The 27,726-nt window shown below is 38.4% G+C and overlaps 1 protein-coding gene, 2 non-coding genes and 1 pseudogene across 3 annotated transcripts; all 4 read right to left on the reverse strand.

Moving 5' to 3' along the window:
• Positions 1-1,878: 1,878 nt before the first annotated feature.
• On the reverse strand, positions 1,879-13,873 carry LOC104236395 (subtilisin-like protease SBT6.1; annotated as a pseudogene).
• Positions 13,874-18,134: 4,261 nt separating this feature from the next.
• On the reverse strand, positions 18,135-22,683 carry LOC104216410 (small ribosomal subunit protein uS12). Its single transcript, XM_009766436.2, has 4 exons — positions 22,576-22,683; positions 18,751-18,906; positions 18,519-18,645; positions 18,135-18,428 (listed from the first exon to the last, which is right to left on the reverse strand). Exons 1-4 carry the CDS (start codon positions 22,578-22,580, stop codon positions 18,288-18,290), a joined length of 429 nt encoding a protein of 142 aa, XP_009764738.1. The 5' UTR covers positions 22,581-22,683; the 3' UTR covers positions 18,135-18,287.
• On the reverse strand, positions 21,116-21,220 carry LOC138884505 (U6 spliceosomal RNA). The gene has a single exon (XR_011404686.1). It is a non-coding gene; the product is annotated as a U6 spliceosomal RNA (small nuclear RNA).
• A 4,438-nt stretch (positions 22,684-27,121) lies between the features above and the next one.
• LOC138884457 (small nucleolar RNA R71) lies at positions 27,122-27,228 on the reverse strand. The gene has a single exon (XR_011404651.1). It is a non-coding gene; the product is annotated as a small nucleolar RNA R71 (small nucleolar RNA).
• Positions 27,229-27,726: the final 498 nt, after the last annotated feature.

Consider the following 27,726-nt stretch of genomic DNA (forward strand, 5'->3'; position numbering starts at 1 on the left):
GTCACCACCAAACAGACCCCAAAACCACCGTCAACCTCCCAGCTGCCCGTCAACAAACCACCATTCCCTCCGTCACCCTCACAACGAAAACCCACCGGCAAACACCATGTCCGCAACCACTCCATCACCACCCAAACGCCACCTCCATCAGCTTCACTAGCCCCACGTCCAAACCCACCAGCAACCATCGTCGTCCCTGCCCTCTACTCCCTCGCGACCCACCAATCCAAAACACCACCATTAAACCACCCCGTCACCTCCCGTAAAACCACCACCAAACCCAACGAAAACCCTAGCAAACAGGAAACCCACCATCGTTCCACCTTCAAACCGCCCCGGACTGCTCCCTCCCCGTTTCACCATTACCAAACGAACCCTCCATAGACACCTCCATCAACGAAACCAAAAAAACCAGCTCCCTCCATCTTGTCCGGCACCCACCACGCCTCAGTTTGGTTCGCGCAGCAACTGCTGCTGCCTCCCGTCACAACCCAACACCACGACCAACAGTTTCCCCCCGTCGTCAACCTCCAGAACCAGTCCGCCATTTTCAGTCCAACGTCGTCAACCTCCAAACAGTCGTAGCTGCGTTTCCGAGCAACGGTGGGTTGCTTCGATCCTGCTTGGCCGAGTTTTCTGTTTTCCGTAGAGGTCGACTTTGGTTCGTCGAGGTCCGGTACGTCGAGGTGTTGTCCGAGGTTCCGTCGTTGTTCTTCGGTCAGAGAGGTCCGGCTTGAGTTCCGTCGGAATCGTGTTTGTCGTTCTGAGTTTGTCGAGGTGCAAAGGTTAGTAAACCTCGATGTATTAGATAAATAAACTTTACGTTGAATGTTTGAGATGCAATATAAAAATTGGTATGGAAATTTTCTGCCTATGTTTCATTGTCTGCATTTTGGTTCATTTTCATGTTATGTTATTCTTGTTTATTTGATGTCGTTTAATTAAGTTGGACTAGTCGTTCTATGACACAAGTTTGACGTTAATCTGTTCGTCCTTTCCTTCGGTTAGGTCATTCGAAAAAATAGTATTAGTGCAGGCTGTTACTACTACCGAAACACTCATTTACTAAACTCCTTTTATTAAACTTCTAACAAGTCATGGGATTTTAGTTGTAAATAGGCTATAAGGTTTAGTATTGTTAAAGGCATAAAAATGGCATCCCTTTAAAAATATAAAAATAAAAATAAATAATAATAAAAAAATAATAAGTAAAATGAGACGAGCCTCGCCAAATAAAAGGGACAAATTGCAGGGCCCTCTAAGTGTATATATTAAATACTTAGATTCCGGGACGGGTCGTTTAGCAAATTTCACGGCCCTCCCCAAAAAATAATAATGCGCTAGTTGCTTTAGGCGCGCCTTTAATAACGTTATCTCCCTAAACTCGGGTGCACATTTATGTGACCCAAATCCAAATCTCAACGAAATCGAAATGTGCCTCTAATCACGGGTACATTGACTGTGACGTGGTATGAGATGCATTTCCATGACGTTGCAAATTCCTTTTAAAAAATAAGCATGAGATGAGCCTCGCCGAATAACAACACAAATCGTGGGGCCCGCAGTAAATATTTGTTTAAAATTACTTAGAATTCAGGAGGGTCGTTTAGCGAATTTCACGGCCTCCGCAAAATAATAATGCGCTAGTTGCTTCAGGCACGCCTTTAATAATTTAATTTTCTTAAACTCGGGTGTGCATTTCATGCGACCCAAATCCAAATCCTAAAACATCAAATAAAATATGTTTCGGATTGTGGGTGCATTTCATGTGACACAGTCCAAAGATATATTTTAAGCGATGTTCACATTCCTAAAAAATAATGATAATAAAGCGGTAAAAGATAAAATTTGCACATGGTTCATAATTGTATTAAAAATCAGATAAATAAGCCGAATATAACAGTTGAGCGACCGTGCTAGAACCACGGAACTCGGGAATGCCTAACACCTTCTCCCGGGTTAACAGAATTCCTTATCCGGATTTCTGGTACGCAGACTGTAATATAGAGTCATTCTTTTCCTCGATTCGGGATTAAATTTGGTGACTTGGGACACCCTAAATCTCCCAAGTGGCGACTCTGAAATAATTAAACCAATCCCGTTTCGATTGTCCTTTAATTGGAAAAACTCCCCTGCGCCTCGCGGGTGCGGAAAAAGGAGGTGCGACAATCATCCTTATAGAATGAACCCCAGTACTTGTTCTCAAGAGGGCCACCATTCATCCGAGCTGAATTAGATATTAACCAATCCGATATTTCAACAGTAGAATTTAGACCTCTACCCAAGTCATTGACAGGATAGGCGGGCAATCTGCGGTTCTTTCCCCTGGCCTGTAAATTGTAACCCTTACATCCCCATACTTCAAATCTTGAGTCACGCCCACAGATCAACTCCTTTTCAACAACACTAGAATACATAGAAAAATTCACATCGGTTCTACGGGATGGTAGCTTGTTCTTATCAACATATAGTGGTGTATTTTGTCTAACTGAATCTGAGAAAAGTACAGGATCTTTTTTATTTCTGCTAGTAAAAGCTAATATTTTCTTCAGAAGCCAATAGCAATCGGTAACCATATGGCTGTTATCCAAACAGTTAGAGTCCCCATATACTGCAACTCGACCCCCATCAACCTCCAAAAGACCAAGAATAGGTGAAACTATCTGCATTCATAAAATATATTGAGTTAGATAGGCGCTCAACTACTGCCTAGAAAATTGATAGGAATGCAAATATTATTGGCATAATCTTCATTGGATAATGTATATTTTTCCCAGTGTCCTTTTGTGCAATTTAAAGCAAGCAACAACAGACAATTATTTGTTTAAGATATTGAAGATCTATGTCATAACAAAAAGCATACTTCCTTTCAGTTACCCACCAACATAGCAGTACAATTATCAAAGCTTTATGAAATAAAGTCGATTTCTAGAAAACAACTTAGAGAGGCAGACAGTAGCGGAAGGGGGTTGGACTGACTGTAACACATTGTGTTTAATCTAGTTTAAAATGGAATAAAAAAGACAATACACACGTACGGAAAGCTAACTCACTTCAAAGTGCTTCAGCATTGGATTAGAGTACCCTAAAACACTACAGCCTCAAAGAGATACTCAATATCAGTTCAGGGATAAGCTAAAAGAGAGAAGTTATGGCAGTGTCATCCAACTCTTACTAAAGAATCTTGTGGCTTCTATGAACCTAAAGGCGAGGGATAGGCTAGGACAAACTTATTATGAACAGTCTTCTTAGCTCACCTTAGTCATGCTCTGAGCGGCCCTGCTCTCTGATCTATCCAGGAAGGGGAAGCGGTGCAAGTATCCACCGCTTGGGAACTTCAAAATATCAGTGACAGATGCATACTGATTTTGTTTATTGTAGAGGACAAAATCACCATTTAGAATTTTACCACCAAATGCAATCCCAAAGGTAGCCAAAAGATCATTCAGGGCAGGAACATTGGCACCTCCAGTTACTGGTGTCCACCAGCTATGGGTATTACCATCAAAGAACCTCATCTTTACCATTGCATTCACATTATACCAGTCAGCAAATACAGCTAGACCAAGACCTGAAGTAATGACATCATCACTAAACTTCTTGATCTCTTCAGGGAAGTACTCATCCTCGAGATCCACCAGGAGAAGCGTCCCATACTGCTTCGCATCAAAACACGTAAGAGGGGAGCCAAGAGTTTCGATATATTATCCAGCATCTCTTAGCATGTCGAACAGTGAATGAAAATTTGTATGCAGGTGATCTTCATGCCAGTCAAGCATGTCATTCCTAACATCCAAGGAGTCTATCGGAATATAACCAGGTGGATACTTGATATTGTGAAATTGATCCCATAATATCCGTGCAGATCTTTGTGGAGTAGGAATCACTTGCAGTTTCAAGTGCAGGACACAGGTGCTACTTCGATGACTCTTTTCTCCTACGGCTGGTGGGCTGTAGATTTTGACAGTTACATTGCCTTCAATTTCTCCTAAAAACTGGGCCCCTTCTTCTTTGATTTGCATGTGTAGTGCTAGAAAACCACTCCAAGGCCAAATGATATCTGAATAAGTAAAACGGATACTAAGAAGGTTACCTTCATCATTGGAAGGATGCCATGTAGGTGGGCCCTCGACATGACCAATTACACCCATTCCATTTAAAATAGTGGCATTAAAGATAACTGGCATTGCACCCGCATAAAGTGGTTGACGGCAAAATGGCCAAGAGTAAGGGCAATCAGTGTAATCAAGAACACTGGGAAAGATGCTTGCTCGAGGTTTATAGCTCTTCAAAATTTCATAGGACTCCAACCTGTCATTCACGTTGAAGGTTGACAAAAATATAACAATGCACTAAATATCTTTGAACAGCAGGAATAAATACAAAAACTCACAAATTAACCCTGCCAGCACCCTGCTCATATAAGTTGGGACCAGAAAGCTTAGCCGCTCCCTCAACCAGCGCTTGTTTGACACTCGCTGGATTTAGAATGTCCTTTCACTTGCTTTCAGGTATGATACTAACAAGGAGACATACTATGCCAGTAACAACAGGGCTCGCCACACTTGTGCCAGATAATCGTTTACAACGTGTGCTGATTTTGGATCCCATAATCTCACGCCCATATGCAACAATGTCTGGCTTTACACGACCATAACTGTCAAGGCACAGTACAGTTAAGAATCTATGGTTTGATAGACGAGTGTAATTATTTAACTGTTATTAGAAAAGCAAGATCCTAAAATATTCAAAGAAAAAGAAAGAAAAAAAAATGAAGCAAAGAACCATAATTTTGAACTTAATTCTTTTTCAAGAAAAAAAAGAAGCAACAATAACAACACCAATAACAAGCCCAGTATTTTTCCACAAGTGGGGTCTGGAGAGGGTGGGAAGTACGTACCCTTACCCCTACCCTAGAAGGACAGAGAGCTTGTTTCCGATAGACCCTCGGCTGGAGAATGGATGACAAAAATAATGGCAACAATAAGGAATAACAACAAGATAAAAATACTGAAGCCAAGAAAGCAGCTAAACTCTAGGTAATAATAGCAATCTATGAATAAAAGGATATCATACTAACACTGATGCTAGCGAACTGGGAAAGACAAAGAGATACGTTCGACTACCTACTAGCCTTCTACCCTAATTCTCGACCTCCACACCCTCCTATCTAGGGTCATGTCCTCAGTCAACTCCAGTTGCGCCATGTGTTGTAACCTCGCCCCAAGACTTCTTAGGCCTGCCTCTACCCCTCCCGATACCCATTGTGGCTAACCTCTCGCACCTTCTAACTGGGGTTTCTATACTTCTCCTCTTAACATGCCCGAACCATCTCAACCTCGTCTCCCGCATCTTTTCCTCCACCGAAGCCACTCCCACCTTATCCCGAATGATTTCATTCTTAATACCTAGTATGCCCACACATCCATCTTAACATCCTCATCTCAACTACTTTTATCTTCTGGACATGAGTGTTCTTGACCGGCCGACACTCTGTGTCATACAACATAGTTGGTCTAACTACAGCCTTGTAGAACTTACCTTTAAGTCTCATCGGCACATTTTTATTACACAAGACACCGGTAGCGAGCCTCCACTTCATCCATCCAGCTCTGATACTGTGTGTGACATCCTCATCAATCTCCACATTACCTTGTATTATAGATCTAAGGTACTTAAAACTACCTCTCTTAGGGATAACTTGTGTATCAAGCTTCACCTCCATGTCCGCTTCCCGGGTAACGTTGTTGAACTTGCACTCCAAGTATTCCGTCTTGATCTTGCTCAACTTGAAACCCTTAGACTCTAGAGTCTGCCTCCAAACCTCCAGCCTCTCATTAACACCACCCCGACTCTCGTCAATCAGAACTATGTCATCAGCAAATAACATACACCATGGCACCTCTCCTTGAATGTGTTGCGTCAATGCGTCCAAAAAAAAAAAGAAGCAAAGAGCTTAATTGTGACTTTTTTCTATTTCATGTTTACGGTTCATCTTTCTTCCTTTCCTTTTTTCCTTAGAAGCTGAGTGGATTGTACAAGAGGCATTCAACAGATGTCATGCTCCTATTCATCCATAAAGTTTTTGCCATTTTCACCCATCATTTTCCACTCAGCAGAATTTTACTCGAAGCATCACAACCATGGATAGAATAAAGCTCATAGAATGCTCGTTTGTTTCACAAGAGCTGATTTTTAAAGGCATCTTTTTTAAATGAAGTTGGTACATCCAACACACTCATTGACTTCCTATGTGGTCATATAGTAGAACACAACTTTAATACAGAGAAGGAGAGGGCAGAAAAATAAAGAATACAGACTATACTCCATTGCAAAGAGTAATACATAGCAAAGAAAGGAGAAAGAGATACCCATGAGGAATCTCCCAGGTACTCATTCCACGTGAAGAAAATGAGGCTAAATGATTACTTTGATCAATGGCACCAACACCAATAACATCACTTTGATCAGCAGGATTGTTAAGAGTACCATAAAGTGGTCCATCATTTCCAATAGCAGAAACCATGATAATATTGTTGGCAGTAAGCTCCCAAACCTAGCGGAAAATATTGATTACGTCCATCAATATAAAGCAACTATGAGGAGAGACTCCAGAGAGTAAAGGTGTTAAGACAAGTAGAAATAAGACTGAATATATGCATGCTAAGTTTAGCAAGCATGAGAAGAGTGAAGTTGAGGTAAGATTAGATAAGATTCCCATACCTAAAATGCACACAATTCAGATATCTAGACTCATTTTCCATGAAATTAGTATGATCCGTGAAGATATCACATCAAATTTGAATAGAATTGGTTGTAATGGAGGTGCGCTACAGAGGGTTATGTGATAAGAGGATACCTATCAAAGTTAAAGACAAGTTTATATTGGGGTAAATGTTTGGCTTTGTATTAAAGATATGAGCATCACCAAAATGCATATGCAAGATGGGTATTATAAAAGTTTCACAAGATAAGAAATGATCAAATTTGACAGAACATAAAGGATAAAATAAGAATGTCGTTTGAGATGGTCTCATCATGTCCTAAATAAATCTCCAAAGGCACTGGTCCTTAGATGGAAACCATGATGATTGGAGGTGCTAAAAGAGATGTATACCTAAAATCACATGGAAGGAAGTTGTCCCAAAAGACTTATAATCTCGTTGAATTCATACAGACTCAAAACAGAACACAACAGAAGCAAAAGTCTGTTATACGCGATATCGACTATTAAGAATCAAGGTGTAGTCATGCTAGTGCACTTACTTTAGGTCCAATGTCTACTAGGAATCTTTTTAGTCTGTCTGCACTTCTGAAGTTTGTATGTCAGTAGAAAAAGAACCTCCAGATTTATAGATATCCAAACTACTGAATCTTTGATGACTCCAAATGGAGCAGAATGGATGGTGAGGATTCATTAGCCAACCCAACTAGCTTGGAATTAAGGAGTAATTATTCGTGTTGTTGTACATCTCATCAATATAAAGGTGAAAAGTTCTGCTAATGTTGTTTCAGGTCCTGCTGAAAGTAATGTTAATTTCAGTGAAATGACAGGCTTAAACAACTCCGAATCTCTTTTACAAAATTGAGTACTAGATATAATATACAACCCTTGTGTTTAAGACATCCATGACATAGTTCAGCTTGCAAAATTAATAGATCTCATGAAACAAACGCCCCATTAAGCTCAAGAAAGCCAAGTAAAATCCATGCACTGCATAAGAAATATAAGATTACATGCTGCCAATTATAATCAAACTTCTAATACTTCCGAGACCACATATTATACAGAAACTTAGACAATAAGGGGTTATGGAACAACAGCAAGATCATTTCAATGCCTATGCTGTAGACAAAATGCAATCCAGTATCATACCACATAAAAACAATAAAGATATAAACCAATAGATAAGTGACCTCACCTTTTCCACAAAAGGGAGATCCAAATAATCAGGTCCACCTATGCTCAAATTCAGAACATCCATGTTGGTTGCAATTGCGTAATTAAATGCATCGAGAAACCACGATGTGTAAGAGACCTGCAATAAACTGAAGAGCCACTTCTTATAATGCTAAATTGGTCATTACAAGATTGATCTTTTTATTTCTAACTTTTTTATAGGTCGCCTAGCGTTGTCCTTGTCTGTAACAGTAGCTTTAGTACATGAGTTAGTGTTATTTATGTATTTTCGTATTCCTTGACTTATGTGATTACTTGTCGTTGCTTTCGTTCCGGCCTTCTAATTGCAATACTCAGTTTTAGTTTTGTTCCTTTGTATTTTTTGCTTCGGTTTTCTAATTGGTGTGCTTGTTGCTGCTCTTCCTTTTATCTTTCCTAAACCAAGGGTCTTCCGGAAATAACCTCTGCCTTCTTGAAGGTAGGGGTAAGGTCTGTGTATGTACTACCCTCCCTAGACCCCACTTGTGGGATTACACTGGGTCTGTTGTTGTTGTTGTTGATAATGATGGTGTCAAAGCAAAACTTGTCTCGACTATTCCAAGGATACCTGCAACCTCCCACTAGCACAGGTACCGGGTATCTCAACCCACCAAGGCTTAGGCAGATGGGTAGATATCACCTAGCATTTTTTATCTAGGCAAGGATTTGAACCATAGTCTCCAAAATTTTAACCCACTTCATTGAACGCTACCCAACACCCTTGGGTGCTACAAGATTGTTCCTTTTTGTGTGAATAGACTCTCTTTCAAACCCCAACATCAAGGATTCAAACCCATCGAACCCATGATGTGCGTCTAACTCACACATCACTTGTTGCGCTCTTACCACTACACCAAAGCCCTGGGGGTGAATACTCCATATCATCTTGATTGTCCTTACTTGCGGATATGGTTTGTAGCTACTGAAATCAATAGATTGCACAAAGCCAATGATAGGTAGCTTAATTGGAAAAACTGAGGTCCAAGAACGATAAGGTCTTGGCCTCAAAATCTCCATGAAAGGAAAATAGTATTTAATGTGTGCCTTATGTAAGTAATTTTGTTTTCCAATTTACTATTAGCAACACTGTTACTTGTTATAGTATCTCAAACAGCGCATACAGTTTTTATAATATTTCAAACTGCTTATACCTCCCCAATAGTGGGCTAATACTAAGTATGGGCTTCCTTGAAAACAAAATAGGAATTATAGATTGCACATAATTCGCAGACAAGTTCCTGGCTTTTCTAAAACATAAAAGTAAACAATGTCCTCCCTCCCCAATCCCCTGAAAAATAGTTGCAATCTTATCACTAAAGTCATAATAAGATGGCAGAAGAAATATTATATGTTCAATAACATAGCATGTAACATGGACTCCACCACTAAATCCAATCAGTGGGTTTGGCCGCTGGAAAGGGTATGAGAAAACTGTGTATATTTAGGTGCATATTCTTCCAAGATATTGTAGCTTAATGATGAGAAGTTAAAGCTAGCACAAAATAAGGTGCAGAAGCAGAACTTGTCATTTACAGAGACTAGGCAGTCTAAAGTATTTTTTCTTCCATTCCAGAGGACTTTTCACTAAAAACTATGACTGCAAGAATTTGCTATATTAGGTTCACCACTCATGAGGTGGATGTGGCACACTCTACTAGCAGAAAACTGGAAGGGAACGGGGGAAGGATCTTAACACATCAAGTATTTGCTTTGCTGCAATTAACAACGAAAGGACCGTTTGATCATAGGAATCATCATTAGCACTCAGCAAGAAGCAGACTTGTATAAAACATCAGTACAATAAATTAGAGGCAATAATCCAAGACATCAGATTGTTGAAGATCTTCAAGTCTCAGCTTACTTAAACAGTTTAAGAAAATAAAGCCCCGTCACCCCCCAAAGAAAAGGAATTGGAATACTCGTTCAAAACAATCCATTACCTGTGCATCTGTAAATACATGGAAAGCATAGATTTCCGCATCTGGAGCAAAACCGAGGCATTCTTCATCCTGACCAGCAATAACACCAGCTACAAATGTCCCGTGTCCAACATTGTCATTCAATGTATCTTCGTTGGTCCAATTTGTGCGTTCCTGAAATTTAAGGTACCAAGCCCACTGTCTGTTATTAATGACGTAAAGATGGTACGAAGATATATACATTGGCATATATGTAAATGTCAAGCCTCAAACCACATTGGATTCAACTAAAGCATTTCTTTGTTACAGAAAATATATTTTTAAACGACAAAAGACAAGATACCTTGATATTACGAAAATGTGGGTGATCTGCACGGATGCCTGTATCAAAAATTGCCATTTTGACCTTAGCACCAGTATGCCCTTTTGACCAAAGCTCATGTGCCCCAAAGAGGGATGTGACTCGAGATTTCTGCAAAATAATCATACAGGACAGACTGTATATCAAGAAAAATACAGCGAACAACAACAATATGTTCAATCTAAAAAAGAAATAGAAAATAGAGCAGCAACATGAGACCCAGACACTCAAAGAATGCAGACCATGTTTTTCAAAAAGGAAGTATGCCCTGACAACCTTGAGGAAATAAGAATGACAAATTATAAACCTATTAACACTCTCCGATCTGAATGTTACGCTCCAACGGCCAACCAAGTTAAAGTGAGCCACTTAATGATCTAAGGATATATAATCCATTCTCGTTAGAGGTACTTTAGTGTCTTGAAAGACTAAAAAAACAAAACATGGTCATATATCCAGTGCAAAAGAGAATATTGGGGCATAGCAGAGACAACTTGTGAAATTATATGGATCACAGGGTCGCACAAAGATTAAACTTTATAGTGATCAGTAAGGTGCAGCTTCTGTGTAATAATCAAGTTTCCCTTCATATTGCGTTGAATTCAGTGTGTCATGAAAGATATAAAAGAATATTATCAATTGTAACTTCGTCACAGAGAAGATAATCTCAGAAGTCATTTTCACAAGTTCGTGAAGTCGAATGCTTAGATTGTAGATATATCCACGAGTTCTTCACTAGTCCCTGAATTAGTCACATATGTAACAAGCACTAGAAAGGGACTGTTAGATAGTTACGGGAAAATAGCTAAATGTAAATACTTATATTTATTATAAGTGTCCCACTTCGGGAAAACACAGGTATAGATATTATTACATTGTCAAGTGTGCCCATAAAAGGAATCAGTTGTAAGATATTAGTCTTCAAGCATTCTCTAATCTTTCTCTTATTTTTCTCACTATGGAGTCTCAGCATCATGACATATTAATGGAATAACAGACACTTGATTAGACCAAAATAGGAAAAGGACAAAGACAAAAGGGAACTGAAAGAGATTAATTTCCTTTGAACATATACCATGCAATAAAGTTGCAACTATCATATGTCATGAATGCAAAGAGAAGAGTTGCATACATTCCAATGATGTAAATTATCAGTAAACGCATACAAAATAAAACACAAATAATCAGTGGTCTTGCCTGCATCAATAGATGTCTGCTCCAGCTAATTCTCATTATACTAGTGTTGGCCACCGCATAGTTTTGACCTTCACTGAAGGACATAGCAGTAAAAATCTTTCCTGGCCTCTTCTTCCCATTGGCAAAAGCCCCATTCTTCTCACTCTTCTCTTCAAGAACTATCCTTTGATAGCTCAAATCCAACGAAACGTCTTTTACAAGATTCATTTTTCTGAACTTTTCTAGCAAGAGTTCTTTCATTGACTCGTCGATTTCCACCAATCCAAAGTCAGTAGGAAATCTCGCAGCCGGATTTTTCCGCTCAATCCATTGCCAACCCTTAAATTTCAAGTTGTTTTGAAGATAATTCCAGTGATCCTCAGGTTCCTTATAATGATAGAATCGAACAATATAATTTCTGCTATCAGATTGTTGCTTCTGGTCATGTTGGCACTCATCGGAGCTACTAGAAATTAATGGCTCAGACTCTATTGGTGGGTTGAAGCGGATGAGTGTATATACCGGAAGGAAGGGGACAAGTGAGAGGGTGAAGAATGATTTCTTAGGAGCTTCAGGCATGTTGAAGGAATGATATACCCCTCATGAGAGCAAGGAGGTATAGTCAGATGTTTTAGCCTGTAATTGAGCACAATCAAAATCCTGTTCTGAAGAAACTATAACCCTCCTGGCCTCTTCAAAAGAGGGTCCAACTGCTTCAGCTGATGCATGTCTTCAGCTAACAGTAAAACCACTAGCCTATGATAAATAAAGCTGCTTCCAATTACTGAATTTGCGGCAAGACCTGCACTCTTGAAACTGAAGAGAACTGCAGCATTAGTTCGATAGAAATTCAACAAAAGGCTAAATTCCATAATAAGTGATCAAATGAGAACCCCCCAAAAAAATCTAGTGCAGGCAATAAAGGGTATCTCATTAACTTATTTTTTTCTAAGGGTTTCTTACCCTTTGGATAATGAAACAAGATATTCTCTCATAATCTTAAAAATTCAGCAGAAATGTCTCCAATATTCCAGCTTTCTACCAAAATGTTGAGGGAAAAAAATATGTACAGTAACATAGTTCCATCCAGAATCAATGTGGTTTGAAATTTGAAGATTGAAATCATAGTCTGATATGCATTCCACAAATTTTTGGACTTTACATAAATTAACTCACATTCAACAAAATCATCTTAAATTCGAGAAACCAAGGTTGTTATGACTCAATAATTAAGCAACATTCTATTACATATCTCTCAACCATTTTTTTGGGGCCCTCAATTCTGAACGTAAAATGAACAACTAAACTAAAACTTGTTTTGAGAACAAAGCAACAACGCACAAACTGATTTTTCTATATATATAAAAATAAAATAAAAAAACACAAATTGCAGGGTGATGAAGAGAGCTTGAAAACTTACGACAAATTCCCAATGAGTGCAAAACCGGAAAAGGATTTGATATAAAGAGAGTTGAGCTGGTAGAATCGGAGACGATGGCGAGAATTTTGATGCTTACACTACAAAAAGAATGACAGACTGACAGTGAGAGAAGGGGTTTAAAGATAAAATAAAGAATTTAGCATATGATTTTTGTTTCTGTTTGATATTAGAATATCTTATTACAAAGAATTTAGTATTTTGCTTTAACCAGTATTTTGTATCGGTGCTTTAACTAGGATCTCATTATTGGGTTCAAGGGTCTTTTGCTTCTTCTCGCGAATTTAATTTCTCTGGTAAGTCTTCATAGGAAACATATTTTTTGTTTTCGCCCTGTTTCTTCTTCTTCAGAATATAGATCCATTACTGCTCGCAAGAGGAATATAGATCTGAAGTCGACGACGCCTCAGTTCGCTGCTCCGAAGCAGAATTTTTCCGGCGACCTCCGTTCCGTGAAATAATCGGTGGTCCTGCATACCGTCGAAACTGTGAAGATTTTAGCAGAAGCTTTTCAGTTTTTGCTTTGCTCCCTTCCGATCTCGCTTTTAGGTCGAAGTTTGAGGTTTGGTTGAGTCCTCGATGCTCCGGCCTTCGTGGATTTTCATTTCCAAAATCGAAATTGCTGGCTTTTCTGTACGTAGCAAAAGATTTGTTTGGTTTGCTCTGTTTTCTTTGGTTTTACTTACTGATTTTCAGTTTTCCTTTACTAGCTTACAACTGCAATTTAATGGTAGTAGTTATGCTTTAGATTCTATTTGGTCACCGGTTTGTTGCTGTTATGTTGCCGGATATCCTCGCATATTTCAGAAGCTTGCTTGTTATTTTTCTTCAGTTAATTTCGGCTGCTAGTTACTTTCGGTGCTACACCAGTGGTAGCGATGATAGCCCTTTTTGGTCTTTGGGTCGTGGTATTTTCTGTGTTTTCAGGGAAATTCTCAAAGTGGTTGGAGACAAGTTGGGCGCACGAGCACTAGCAAAGGAGAGCAACCTGGACGAGCGTCAGCAAAGGGCGGTGGGAAGCGGTGCATGAGCTTGCAAGTATATCGAGGGCTGCAAATCAACACAGGTTTGGTTCTCGGGAATTGGTACCTCCCGATCTACTGGTGTTAGCTAAATTGATGTTACTTTAGTTCACAATAGTTAAATCATTCAATAGGTGTACAGGTAGTCACTTGTTTCCGTCTAGTTTTATTCGTTGTCCATTGTGCACTAGCGAGTCTTTTGTAGGTCTGTCATTAGGTGTAGTGGCGGCAGTCTGGGATGATAGATTAAGGGCATGTCCTTAGGTGGGGCAGAGTGTGGGGCAAAGAGTGGGCCCGGGGTTAGGGGGTGGGTCGGGAGGCAAGGGAGGAAGAGGGGGCAAGGGAGCCTATAGGTTGAGAATCGGGTCATGGAACATAGGTTCGCTAACGAGTAAGTCTATAGAGTTGGCGAAGATCCTTCAGAAGAGGAAGATTAATATAGCGTGTGTCCAGGAGACTAGGTGGGTCGGATCGAGGGCGAGAAATGCGGATGGGTATAAGTTGTGGTACTCTGGAGTCGTGAGGGGTAAGAATGGAGTGGGTATCCTAGTAGATAGCCATCTTAGGGAGTCGGTGGTAGAGGTCAGGCGTGTGAATGATAGACTAATGACTATTAAATTGGTGGTGGGTGAGTGTACTTTAAACGTCGTTAGCGCGTACGCACCGCAAGTAGGTTGTGAGGAGGAGATTAAAAGGCGTTTTTGGGAAGGGTTGGATGACATTGTTCGTAGTATTCCGCCTTCCGAGAGGCTATTCATAGGAGGGGATTTCAATGGCCATATTGGGTCGTCTGCAGGTGGTTATACTGAGGTGCATGGCGGCTTTGGTTTCGGGGAACGGAATGGAGAGGGCATCTCACTGCTGGATTTTGCCAAGGCATTCGATCTAGTGATTGCAAACTCGAGTTTTCCGAAGCGAGAGGAGCATTTGGTTACTTACCAAAGTTCGGTGGCGAAGACTCAAATTGACTATCTCCTCCTCAGGAGATGCGACAGAAGGTTGTGCGAGGATTGCAAAGTTATCCCAGGTGAGACCCTTGCAACGCAACATAGGCTCTTGGTGATGGACGTTAGTATTATGGATAAGAAGGAAACAGAGGTCAGTACGAGGCCGCCCGAGGATTAGGTGGGACGCCTTGACTAAGGTTAAAGCCCAGGAGTTGGAAGGAAGGTTGTCGGCAATGGGAGCTTGGAGAAGTAGTGGGGACGCAAACACTATGTGGTCGACGACGGCGGACTATATAAGGAAGGCGGCGAGAGAGGTGTTAGGGGTATCTTCAGGCTGCACCGGTGGCCACAAAGGAGACTGGTGGTGGAATGCAGTTGTACAAGGTAAATTGGAAGCGAAGAAGGTGGCTTACCTGCGGTTAGTGGGGAGCACTGGAGAGGAGGAGAAGAGAGCGAACATTGCGAGATATAAGGTAGCTAGGAAAGAGGCAAAGATGGCAGTGACGGAGGCAAAGACGGCAGCTTTTGCTCGTTTGTATGAGGAACTAGGGAACAAAGGCGGGGAGAAGAAGTTACTCCGACTCGCTAAGGCGAGAGAGAGGACGGCTCGAGATTTGGACCAAGTGAGGTGCATAAAAGATGAGGACGGCAAAGTTTTGTTGGGGGATGACCAGATAAAGAGGAGATGGCAGACCTACTTTCATAAACTTCTAAATGAGGAAGGGGATCAGGATATTGTACTAGGTGAATTGAGGAACGCAGACAGCCCCCATGAACTAAGTGATTGTCGGGACATTGAGGTCGATGAGGTCATGGAGGCAATGCGTAAGATGAGAAGGGGCAGAGCTACCGGACCAGATGAAATTCCGGTTGAGCTTTGGAGGTGTGTGGGTAGAGCAGGCTTGGAATGGCTTACTAAGTTGCTTAATGTTATATCCAAGACTAATAGGATGCCCGAAGAGTGGAGGTGGAGTACAATGGTCCCGTTGTATAAGAACAAAGGCGATATCCAGATCTGTAACAACTATAGGGGTATTAAATTACTAAGTCATACCATGAAAGTCTGGGAGAGAGTGGTAGAAATGAGAGTGCGAAGGACGGTGTCTATTTCAGACAACCAGTTCGGGTTCATGCCGGGGCGATCTACCACAGAAGCTATCCACCTTATTAGGAGGATGGTGGAACAATACAGGGATAAGAAGAAGGATCTCCACATGGTGTTTATCGATCTAGAGAAAGCGTACGACAGGGTTCCTAGGGAGGTCTTATGGAGATGCTTAGAGGCTAAAGGGGTCCCGGTTGCCTACATTAGGGCGATTAAGGACATGTATGATGGAGCTAAGACTCGGGTTAGGACAGCAAGAGGCGATTCAGATTATTTTCCGGTTATTACGGGGTTGCACCAAGGGTCTGCGTTCAGCCCTTTCCTATTTGCCCTGGTGATGGATGCTATGACGCATCATATTCAGGGGAAGGTGCCATGGTGCATGTTATTTGTTGATGACATAGTCCTAATCGACGAGACACGACGCGGCGTCAGCGAGAGGTTAGAGGTTTGGAGACATACCCTTGAGTCCAAAGGTTTCAGGTTGAGCAGGACAAAGACGGAATACCTTGAGTGCAAATTTGGGGCAGAGCCGACGGAAGCGGGAGTGGAAGTGAGGCTTGATTCTCAAGTCATCCCTAAGAGGGGTAGTTTCAAGTACCTGGGGTCGTTTATTCAGGGGTCCGGGGAGATCGACGAGGATGTCACACACCGTATAGGGGTGGGGTGGATGAAATGGAGGTTAGCTACGGGAGTCCTGTGTGACAAGAAAGTGCCTCTGTTACTGAAAGGTAAATTTTATAGGGCAGTGGTTAGGCCTGCTATGTTGTATGGAACCGAGTGTTGGCCGGTGAAGATCTCACACATCCAAAGGATGAAAGTTGCAGAGATGAGGATGTTGAGGTGGATGTGCGGGCATACAAGGAAGGATAAGATTAGAAATGAAGATATTCGAGATAAGGTGGGTGTGGCCCCCATGGAGGACAAGATGCGGGAAGCAAGACTCAGATGGTTCGGACACATTCAGAGGAGGAACACTGATGCACCGGTGAGAAGGTGTGAACGACTGGCGGTGGTGGGTACGAGGAGAGGTAGAGGGAGACCTAAGAAGTATTGGGGAGAGGTGATCAGGCAGGATATGGCGCGACTTAGGGTTACTGAGGACATGGCCCTAAACAGGGAATTGTGGAGATCGAGCATTAAGGTTGTAGGTTAGGGAAAATTATGATGTCTTTTTTACAGCGCACTAGAGTGAGACTAGCTAGTTAGGAATTAGTCTTAGGATGCTATTGATCAACTACTAATGATGGGCTTTATCTTCTGTGTATTAATACCCTACATATTCTCGTATTTCCTATATCTCTTATATTGTTGTTACTCTGTTACTTTGTTTGTATGTTATTTATGTTATGTTATGGATTTTATGGTATTTTATGGTGTTTTATTATGAGTCTATTGATAGTACTAATATAGTGTCTCTTGTTGCCTCTTTGAGCCGAGGGTCTCCTGGAAACAGCCTCTCTGCCCCTCGGGGTAGAGGTAAGGTCTGCGTACATATTACCCTCCCCAGACCCCACTTGTGGGATTACACTGGGTTGTTGTTGTTGTTGTTGTTATTACAAAGAGATTGTATTACTGGTTAAAATATGAGAATCATTATTCACCAACACTTTAATTAAGAAATTAATTAATGAGATTAATCTGCTGACTGATATAAACTTTCATTCTTGGAAAAAATGTGAAGTCCAATATTTTGTTAGCTTAATCGGATATTGGCATCAACTCCCCGCTTGTATTTGGAAATATATTTCCAGAAAAGTAATTTATCTTAGGACAGTGTTTATGAAAAGCCACCACTCACTCGAAAAACAACTCATGCATAAATTACATTATATTATTGTGTAACTAATAATATATATATATATATATATATATGAATTGCTTTGCAAAGATGCACTGTAACAATTAAGTATGTGCTTTACTAATCATTAAACATGTACAAATTTTAGTTTAAGAATTTTAAATGGAGTATGAAAAATTCTGCTCATACAATGTAGAGCCCAAATTTGTGCAAAGGAAGCTTTAAAGTCATCGGCCTTATGAATTGCAATGAGCTTATGCATATGGAGTATTTCAGTGAGTTCTCATTCAATTATTCCATTATCCTCTTCAACAGAACTTTTATTTCATGTCAAATGCAAAAGGGAGGACAACAATCCGACTACCTTTTGAATTTTTGCCTATACCAGCCTTCATATTGGTACTGTAAAACAGGAAAGAAGAGATATATCCCAACTTCTTAACACTAACGTTAACAATATGAACTTGAGAAGAACCAAAATTTCCAGTACAATACCCAAATCAAAAACTGTTTGTTCACAAACTCAAAATAGCTAATAGCCTGTTACATGCTTAAACGTATTTTGGCAAAGAAGGCAACCTAAGATCTAGGTTTCTCTTTCTTCTCCTTGAATAGAGCCAGCAGAGAGACACCAGAAACCTTCACAACCTTGAACCTAACACCAGGAATATCTCCCACGGCATGTCCTTTACGACCAAATCCAGCGATCAACACCTCATCCTGCAATGTAACAAGGTTAGCAACAAGAAAACTGAAAAGAAAAAATTGAGACATGTGAAGGAGAGAATATGAGAAAGCAAAAGGACGCACATTTTCTTCAATGTAGTTCAAACAACCATCATTGGGGACGAAAGCTGCAATCTTCTTCCCGTTTTTTATGAGTTGAACCCTAGCACATTTACGAATAGCAGAGTTTGGCTGCTTAGCTTCAATACCTCTGCACAAGACATTCCAGCAAGTTTGATGGTTAGATCCAAGTTCTACAAATCTGCACGGCTTGGAGGACAGTGTAATAAATATAAACAGAGTAAAGTGGACCTACATCTTCTCAAGCACAATGCCTTTGGCATGGGATGACCCAGCAAATGGCTTCTTCCATTCATTCCCAAGATGGGATTTCTTGTAGGACTTATCAGCCCACCTTTGCCTCCTGCGGTGGGACTTCAGCTTGCGTCCAGCTCCCATACCACGTGTCTTCCTGTAAATTTTTACCCATAATGACTTATATAGCTTATACGAGCAATATGGCTATGCTTTCCCCCTTCAACTAGTACCTTCTCAAGTTTACAGAATACTGCAGATATTACTTGATGCTATGGGATGACAAAACATAGGAATCTAAAATGAACTAATCATCCAATGCAACACAAACATAATCTTAATGGGCAATGATCTTCTCTCCCGACCGCAAAGAACCCTTAGTTAGTAGCTTAGAGTTGGTTGTATTCAGAGCTCAGCCAGAAGCTTAGAAAAAGAATTTTAGGTCCACTTGGGTTGAGGCAAGTGAAGTAATGAGGGATTTTATTAACTAATTTCATATAGAAACACTGTCTAGTGTCAATTGATAACAGAAATCGTGTAAAATAAAGCAAAATAGAAACAGACGTATAGAGAGAAGGATGTAGAGATTTATTTTTTTGATTGTTAAGCATCTAGAGATTATTATTAGTTAATCTCACTCAAGCTGTATGTACCATTGTGATAAGAGTACTTTATAGAGTACCAATCTATCCCAAAGGTCACAAGACTTAGGCAGACAATTTAATAGATAATGTAAGATTATATTATTCGATGAACCATATAAAGCTTAATGTATAAATTGTCTCCTTAAATCTTCTGATTTTTGGGTTGAAGTTTGCATCCTAAAAAAGGCCATCTTAGTCCTATGAAATACACACTTGAATGAGATTATAACAATCTCCACACTTCTTTTGGTACATCCCAAGTCAACAATGATTTGAAAAATTGTTGTGAATTCATGTGGTAATTGACTAAGAATCGGCAGGTTCTTCAAGGGAAGCAGACAAGAGATGTAGGAAAGATGTGTGGAAGGAAAACCCGTGCTGATAATGTGTTTAAGATAATACTCCCTCCGTCAGAATTTGTGGTAGTTTTTCCTTTTTAGTTCATTCCAAAAAGAATGTAGTTTTCTATATTTGGAAACAATTTAACTTGAACTTTCAACCTTACCCTTAATAATAAGCTTTTATAGCTATATAAATGTAATGGCATGTTCAAGACCAGGCATGTCAAAGTCATTGTTACTCATTTCCCGAATATACTATAGCACATAAATTAAAACGGAGAGAGTAGTAAGCACAAAAAGAGATATACAAAAGATAAGTATTCTCACTTGAGGAATGTTCTTCGTAGGGTTAAGAATATACATACAAATGAGTGATAAGCTAGCAATGTAGCCACTACTTATTTTCCCTTATTACCCTTGTGAAGCCCGTACCATCTCTTTAATGGTAATGATGAGACGGTCTTGTCCATTCAACCAAATTTGATAAACACGCCCTCTTTCCCAGCATCTAGGTCTCTCTCCACATTCCTCATTTGCGGTGAAATCAAAATGTTATGTTCATTTTTGGGCGAACTCATATTCCCCATCGACAACTCCTCTTTGTTGGTTAGCCATTACAATTCGAATTTTCTAATCTTTCCTCTTCTTCAGCGGTTACCCCTCTCGTTTTCGACAACTACCTCCTTTCCAGAACAACAATTGGCACCCCCTCTCCATTACTTCATATCCACCAATGATCTACTATTTTCCATTTCTTTTTCCGTTTAAATCGTACTCCATTTTTTCCCGAACAAACTTATATCCAATTCTTTCTTCCACTAAATACAAAATTACAAGTCTATGAAGCCCCTCACTTTGCTGGACTCTAAAGGAACTTTATTGTTTTTGAGATCTAACTCATGAAAAACAATGGTGATTGTATATTTGTATTTAATGAATTTGCAAGAACACAAAGGAGAAGAAAGAGAAAGAAGGACCAGACTCGGGTTTTTAGATGAAAAAGTCCAACATTTTAGTGTCTTGGTGATGTACTCATACAGATGTCTAAGGAAAATAAAAAAACGGGGACAATACTAACCTACTATAGCGATGTAGTAGGTTAGCAAAACCCAATACATACATATATATATATATATACATATATATATACATATATATATATATGTATATATATATATATATATACATATATATATATAGGGCCTTACTAACCTACTACATGAGTGTACTAAGGTAGCACTCTTCCCATCTTTTATTTCCTTAAATACCCTCACTACTTCTTGCCAGCTTGACATAAATAGTGACCTTTTTGTAAATTTAACATCAAACCCCTGTTTTCTTCGCCGTGATATCTTCAATTTTATTGAGAATAGTAACAAATCAAAATTTGGACCCTTTCTCAATTTTTGCACGTCATCCTTGCGCAGGAGACTTGCTAATCTTCTTTGTATCATTCTAACTTTATAATATTACATAGAATAATATATCTAAAGTCTCGTTTCTCTTATATTTGCTTTTGATGTAATACTTTTAGATATTTTTTCTTTAGCTGATAGTATCATTTGGCGGGTAAAAGTTGCAAGTTTTGACAATCTTATTTAGTAAAATTGAACAATTAAAACCTTTCAAATAAACTTGGCTTTGCTATAGATACAACAACAACAGCAACCCAGTAAACTTGATATAGATAAACTTGGTATTTTTATTTACTAAGTAGGGTTTTCAGGTTAATAAGAAGAGTATTTAGGTAGTTTAACTTTTAATTTAGTGTTCATAACTTTTTCATTCAATCATAAATGAGTTTTTCGAAATCATGCGTATAAAATGATTGGGAATCCACGTGCAATGCATGTGCCAAAAAACTAGTATATACATCTATATTTGCATCATTATAAAGGTAGGAATTCTAATCTAAAAAGTTAAATTATTTACATACCCTACTTATTAAAAAATATCAAGTTCATCTATAAAAAATACCAAATTTATTTGAAGGGGTCTATCCTTCATATTAGTAACCAATTCTCTTATTTCTAAAAGAGCCATATGTTTAGGATCTAAAATCCATCCCAAGAGTCATAAGAATTAAGTGTACCAATTTAATACATAATGTATAGGTTACATGGTTCATGGAAAAAAAAAAGTATCGGAGTACTCAATTGACATCCATTAGAATAATGTATTCACAACACTCCCCATTATCAATGCATTCAATGAACAATGTAGATTATACGTACATCTGGTAAAATGTCTATTCAAGTCTTCTGACTATTGTGGTGGCTTTTGCACCATATGAATAGGTACTCTTAGCCTATTAAAAGATATGGTTGAATGAGAAAATATCTATTAAGTAACAATCTCCACACTCATTTTTTTATTTCAATCTCAACATTACTTGTTAAATTTTTTATCAGTTGTAACATTACTGCGATTTCCCTGGTGTGACTATATCATAATCCTGCCCCCTAGCTCATTCTGAACATTTGATGCCAAATTAAATCTGCCAATTTTTGGTCCCTGCACAGATCTAACGTACTTAAACACTCACCATATCTACCATTACCATCAGTTTGCAGGGAAAATAGAACAATCCACGTGAAATCATTCCCTTAGATAATTCATTCGATGCAATTAACAACAATTAAGAGTTCAAATCGAGCATATAGTATCAGAATCCCATAACAAACAAAAAGAAACTCCCTTTTACTGTTTACTTCCATAATAGCGCCACTAGCAAATTATAGCAAATGAGAAAGTTCAAATGGAAGTAATATATAGTGGTTATAATTGCAATACGTATATCGAAATGGAAAAAAATGGAGGAAAAAGAAGAAGAAAGTTTACCCCATGTTTGCTGAGTGACAGAGGACTCCGACTTCAGACTGTTGTTTGTTATGTTGCTGATGAGGACAAGCCGCACACAACAGCCTAATAAAACCCTAACCTATCCATAAATTAGCTCTGGGTTTGGGCTGCTAGAGGAAGTTGGGCTCTAAGAATGCTTTGGGGCGTATCCTGAGCCCACAGCATCTGGCTTCTATAATTGTAGAAATAACACCATGTAACCGCTTTTAGATACTCTATTTAAGATTTAGTCAATTCCTTTAAAAGCTATTTAAAGTTTAGCAAATAGTTTGACAAACTTTAGACCGCTCCTCTTCCTCCTCGGCTTCCTTGTTTGGATGGTTGTTACCGTTGCATTGTATTGTATTGTTACTTTAAATATAATATTTTTTTATTATTACTTAAATTTTATTGTATTGTATCATTAAATTCGTCGTTACGTAATGATGAAAAGTGTCACTTTAGAAAACGACCGATTTGGTGTGGTCACATCGTTACCTTTTTTTTTCCTCTCATCTTGCCCTTCCTTATTGTTAAATAATTCTTTTTATCTTTTGACCTACTTTTTTATATAATAATTCTACCTCGTACCTTAATTTTTTTATAATATTGTAAGTTTTTTCTTTATATTGTTGGTGCATGACATCATGAAATGACGGAAAACAATACAATCTATCCAAATATTATATACATCAAAATGATACAACACATACAATAGAATACAATACTATGCGATACATTATGAATCTGTCACGCCCCAACTTCGGAAAGTGCGACCGGTGCTCAACCGAGTGGACCCGGTCAAGCAAGCCTTTTAGACTCTCTACTCGACTCACTTATGATCAAGAGAGGGCATATTTTGATTAGTTAGACAATAGGAAGATCATATATATACATTACTAAATTATTTCATTAGTTACATCGTTGTTAAGTTTCATAATACACACATCCTTATGATTAAGTGGAATAAGGGTCCAAACACCATATAACTCGTTTGACCTTTCTAACACCCATATGCAAACCCCATAGTGTCTACGGAGCCTCTAAAGATACAAAAGAAAATTATGATAATGTCGGCAACAAGGCATCGGCTATACCTCAAAACGTGGTAAAATATGAACAAAAGATACAATACATGACCCCGGGATGAAATGGGGCTCACTGAGTCTGCTGGGAAGAGGATGCACCACTATATGTGATCAACATTGTCTGCTATGGAACCACCTGCATCCATTTAAAGGTGCAGCACCTCCGGCAAAAGGGACATTTGTATTGTCGAATAGTACTAGTATGTAAAGCTAAAACAATATCTCAATAAAATGAACACTAGTACAGGGGGAAACAGTCATGAGTTCAATAAGAGCTTCAAACAATACTAACACATCAAGTAAGGATCACATAAGTTCTCAAGTCAATTTCCATCTTATTAGGTTGGGGAAACTTTAGCGCCGATATGCCACAATCCACAATATCATTGTGTTCTTATACGGAGTCCGATCTCAATCCGATCGGTTAGGTCATTTCATTTGAGACATCAACCATATCCACAATTTCAATTACCATTTCTAGCACAGTTACCACCATGTGTACGGCATGGCGTCCGATCACGATCCGATCGGCTAGGTCATCTCATAAGAGACATCAACCACAACTGCAATTCCAATTAAATTTCCAATAGAGTTACCACCATATGTACGACATGACGTCCGATCACGACCCGATCAGCTAGACCATCTCATTTGAGACATCATCTTTTCAATCAATCATCTCACTTCATATTTCTTTCCCGTCTTTTCAATACATTGGTACGAAATGGCCTCATTTATAAAGTCATTCTTGGCATTTTGCCGAATATCACAATTCCAAATTCCTCGTTTACATTCAACATTATTATCATCAACAACAACACAAAGGCCTATCATTTAAGACATTAGTACACATATGAGCAATTTGGGAATCCTAAGCACATAGAGGGTTTTTATACACTTTGGCATAACAATCATTATTTGAATTTGACTTGAAGTCCTAACCGTTTAACATATATTCCATATTTTTCCTCAATTGATAAGATAACATGATAAAGCATTAAGGCATTTGGATTACACATTGAACATATATCTTACAACAAAAACATATTCAGAATGGCAAACTGATCATACCCAACTATGCCTTATAAAAAAGACTAAGCGGTCGTTGCAAATATATTTCGGTTAACAAGTCCGGAGTCGATTCCCACGGAAAATTAACCTATTAAGCACAACTACTAGACTCGCACAAATTCGCGCAATCAATCTTCAGAAATATTTAAATAACAAATTGGATATTTACTAATTAAATATCACGTAGTGAAAATGCAGTAATTAATAACTAACTACGAACAAGTTGTAGACAAGATTTGGAATGATCTAAGGTTATGATTTTTCCTATTGTCAGAATCCTTTTCGCTAAGTTTTCTCTATCGATCGTGAGCTTGATAAGTACATTTTACCTTATTTTAATATATCACTTTCCTCGCAAAAGTATAAAAATTATCATGTTTCTTTCACAAATTTAATTTGATTGCGCAGGAAATGCTACGAGAAGAATTGGTGCACAAGCAATAAAACTTTAAGAAGAAGAAGAAGAAAAAAAGGGAAACAAGCTACGACAAAATACGGACTGCATAAAATCCATCTACCACAACAAAGTGATCGTAACCAGATTCAAAAAATAAAAGAATCTTTCATAACCAAAACAAGTGATTATAACCAAACCAACTTGTTTTGGTTGATTATAAAAGCATACGATGAAGAAGGAGAGGGGGTAGCTCAGCAGACAACAAAAATCCATTTCAGTGTCTTTCCTTTGTATTTCAGTCAGTTGTTCAGTTCTTTGAATTTTCATCCAGTCATTACAACAGCTTTTATTTCTAGTTCCTAAGAAACATTAGCTTTGAAAATTACTCTATATCATGCTTTTAATTAAATAGGGGGAATTATTCTTTCTGAATATTTCTTTCTATTTTCTTATCTAATGGACACGAATATTTTCATTAGCAATATTAGCTCCAGTATGGAGTAACTTTTCTTGTGTTGGGAGAAAGACGGATCTTAATATTTCTATATAATAGTTGATATTATTCCTCAAATTCACATGCTTGAGCTAGAATTTATTTAACTTTTATCTGCTTTTACAGTTAGAAGTTATTTAATTTATTAACACCTACCATCTTGTATTACATATTAACTATTTATTAATTCTGTAATCGAGAGAGTCGGAAGAAAATAATATAGTTAAGTGTAGTATTGATAAATATTAATATTTATTAAGTAACATCTATCTATTTTATGTTATAATTAATTTTATACTTATTTGTAATCGAGAGAGGCGAATAGTGTAATAATAAGTTATAACAAGTAGGGTAACCGAAAGGGACTTACTAACAAGAGCGTGTTTTAGTTCAATCATATATTGCTGGTTCTTTAATATTACTAGTTTGAAGATTAATTTGTATAACCGAAAGGAGTGCGATTAATTATTCAACTTAAGTAATAATATATATTTGTAATCGTGAGAGGCATTTATACATTTTTGAGAAATAGAAATTGAAGAATAATAATTCTACTATATAGAAATATTAAGTGAAGTCAAGATCCCAACATCTTTTATTATATTTGTGAAAAACAAAATATTTTCTATTGTTTTATTCGTGCATTTTTAGTTAGTTAATTCACAACTCAACTCTTTCGGATTTTCTTAAATAGTAATTAAAACAAGAAACGTCTGTAGAATAGATAAACCAATCTCTGTGGGTTCGACATCTTTCTATACTACAATTTGACAGAGTACGAGTTTAAATAATATACGCCAGACACTCGTCAAATTTTTGGCGTTGTTGCCGGGGATTGGCAAAATCTACTACAAATTAATTGTTTTATTACTAATTTGAGATTTTTGTTTTTAATTATTTTGACTTTTATGCAAAAATTTCAAGAAGTGTATGACCCGTTCCTCCTCGAGAGAACTAGTTGAATACGATCCTGAAATTGAAAAATCTTCGCGGTTGTTGCGAAAAGGACAAGTTTTACAATCTCAAATTTCTTCACAAGATAAAATGGAGAACGAAGAACTTAACAACAACAACCAACTCCCGCCACATCAAGTAGAAGAATAGTTCGATGAAGTGGCACCACGACGTGATAGAATACTAAGAGATTATGCAAGGCCAGATCATTTTGAAGGAGAATCAAGTGTAAGGAGACCACCAATTGCAGCAAATAACTTTGAAATTCGCACAGGTTTGATTCAAACTATTCAACAGTCGTGCCAATTTACTGGTGATGCGAGTGAAGATCCTCACACCCATCTAATTGATTTTCTTGAATTAGTTGAAACTTACTGGTATAATGGAGTCATAACAGACGCTATCATGTTGCGGCTTTTTCCTTTTTCTTTAAAAAATGAAGCCAAAATATGGTTGCGAAGTCTTCCAAGAGGTTCAATCACTACATGAGACCAAATGACTCAGAAATTTCTTAATAAATATTTTTCACTTGCAAAAACATTTAAAATGAAGCAAGAAATCAATAATTTTGTGCAAACAAATACTGAATCTGTATACCAAGCATGGGAACGATTAAAATCAATGCTAAGAAAATGCCCACACCATAGTATCCAATATCCTGACATTTTATATATTTTTTATCATGGTCTTAAACCCTCTGCTAGAAATGTTATTGATGCAGCATCAGGAGGACCCATAATGAGCAAAACTACTGCGAAAGCCATGCAATTGCTCAATGAAATTTTAGAAAATGTTGTTCCATGGCCCTTTGACAGAATGATTGTTAAGAAAGCAGCAAGAGTCAATCAAGTTGAAGCTTGGAATTCATTAGCGCAACAAATTGCAACTCTAACACAAAAAGTTGAGGCATTTCAGGTAAATACTCAATCATCATCTCAACATGAGAATTGTGACGTTTGTGGAGGCAATCATCCCAATCATGAATGTCAAGCTTCAACGCAAAATGAAGGACAAGTAAATAGTATTGGATATAGAAACTGTTATCCATTCAATAGTCCAATGGCACAAAAACATCCTGGATTCCAATGGAGTAACCCAAATGGTGCTGAAAATCCTCAAAAAAATTTCAATCAAAAGCAGCAGATACA

The sequence above is a fragment of the Nicotiana sylvestris genome, chromosome 12 (assembly GCF_000393655.2).
Source record: "Nicotiana sylvestris chromosome 12, ASM39365v2, whole genome shotgun sequence".
Classification (NCBI taxonomy): Eukaryota; Viridiplantae; Streptophyta; class Magnoliopsida; order Solanales; family Solanaceae; genus Nicotiana; species Nicotiana sylvestris.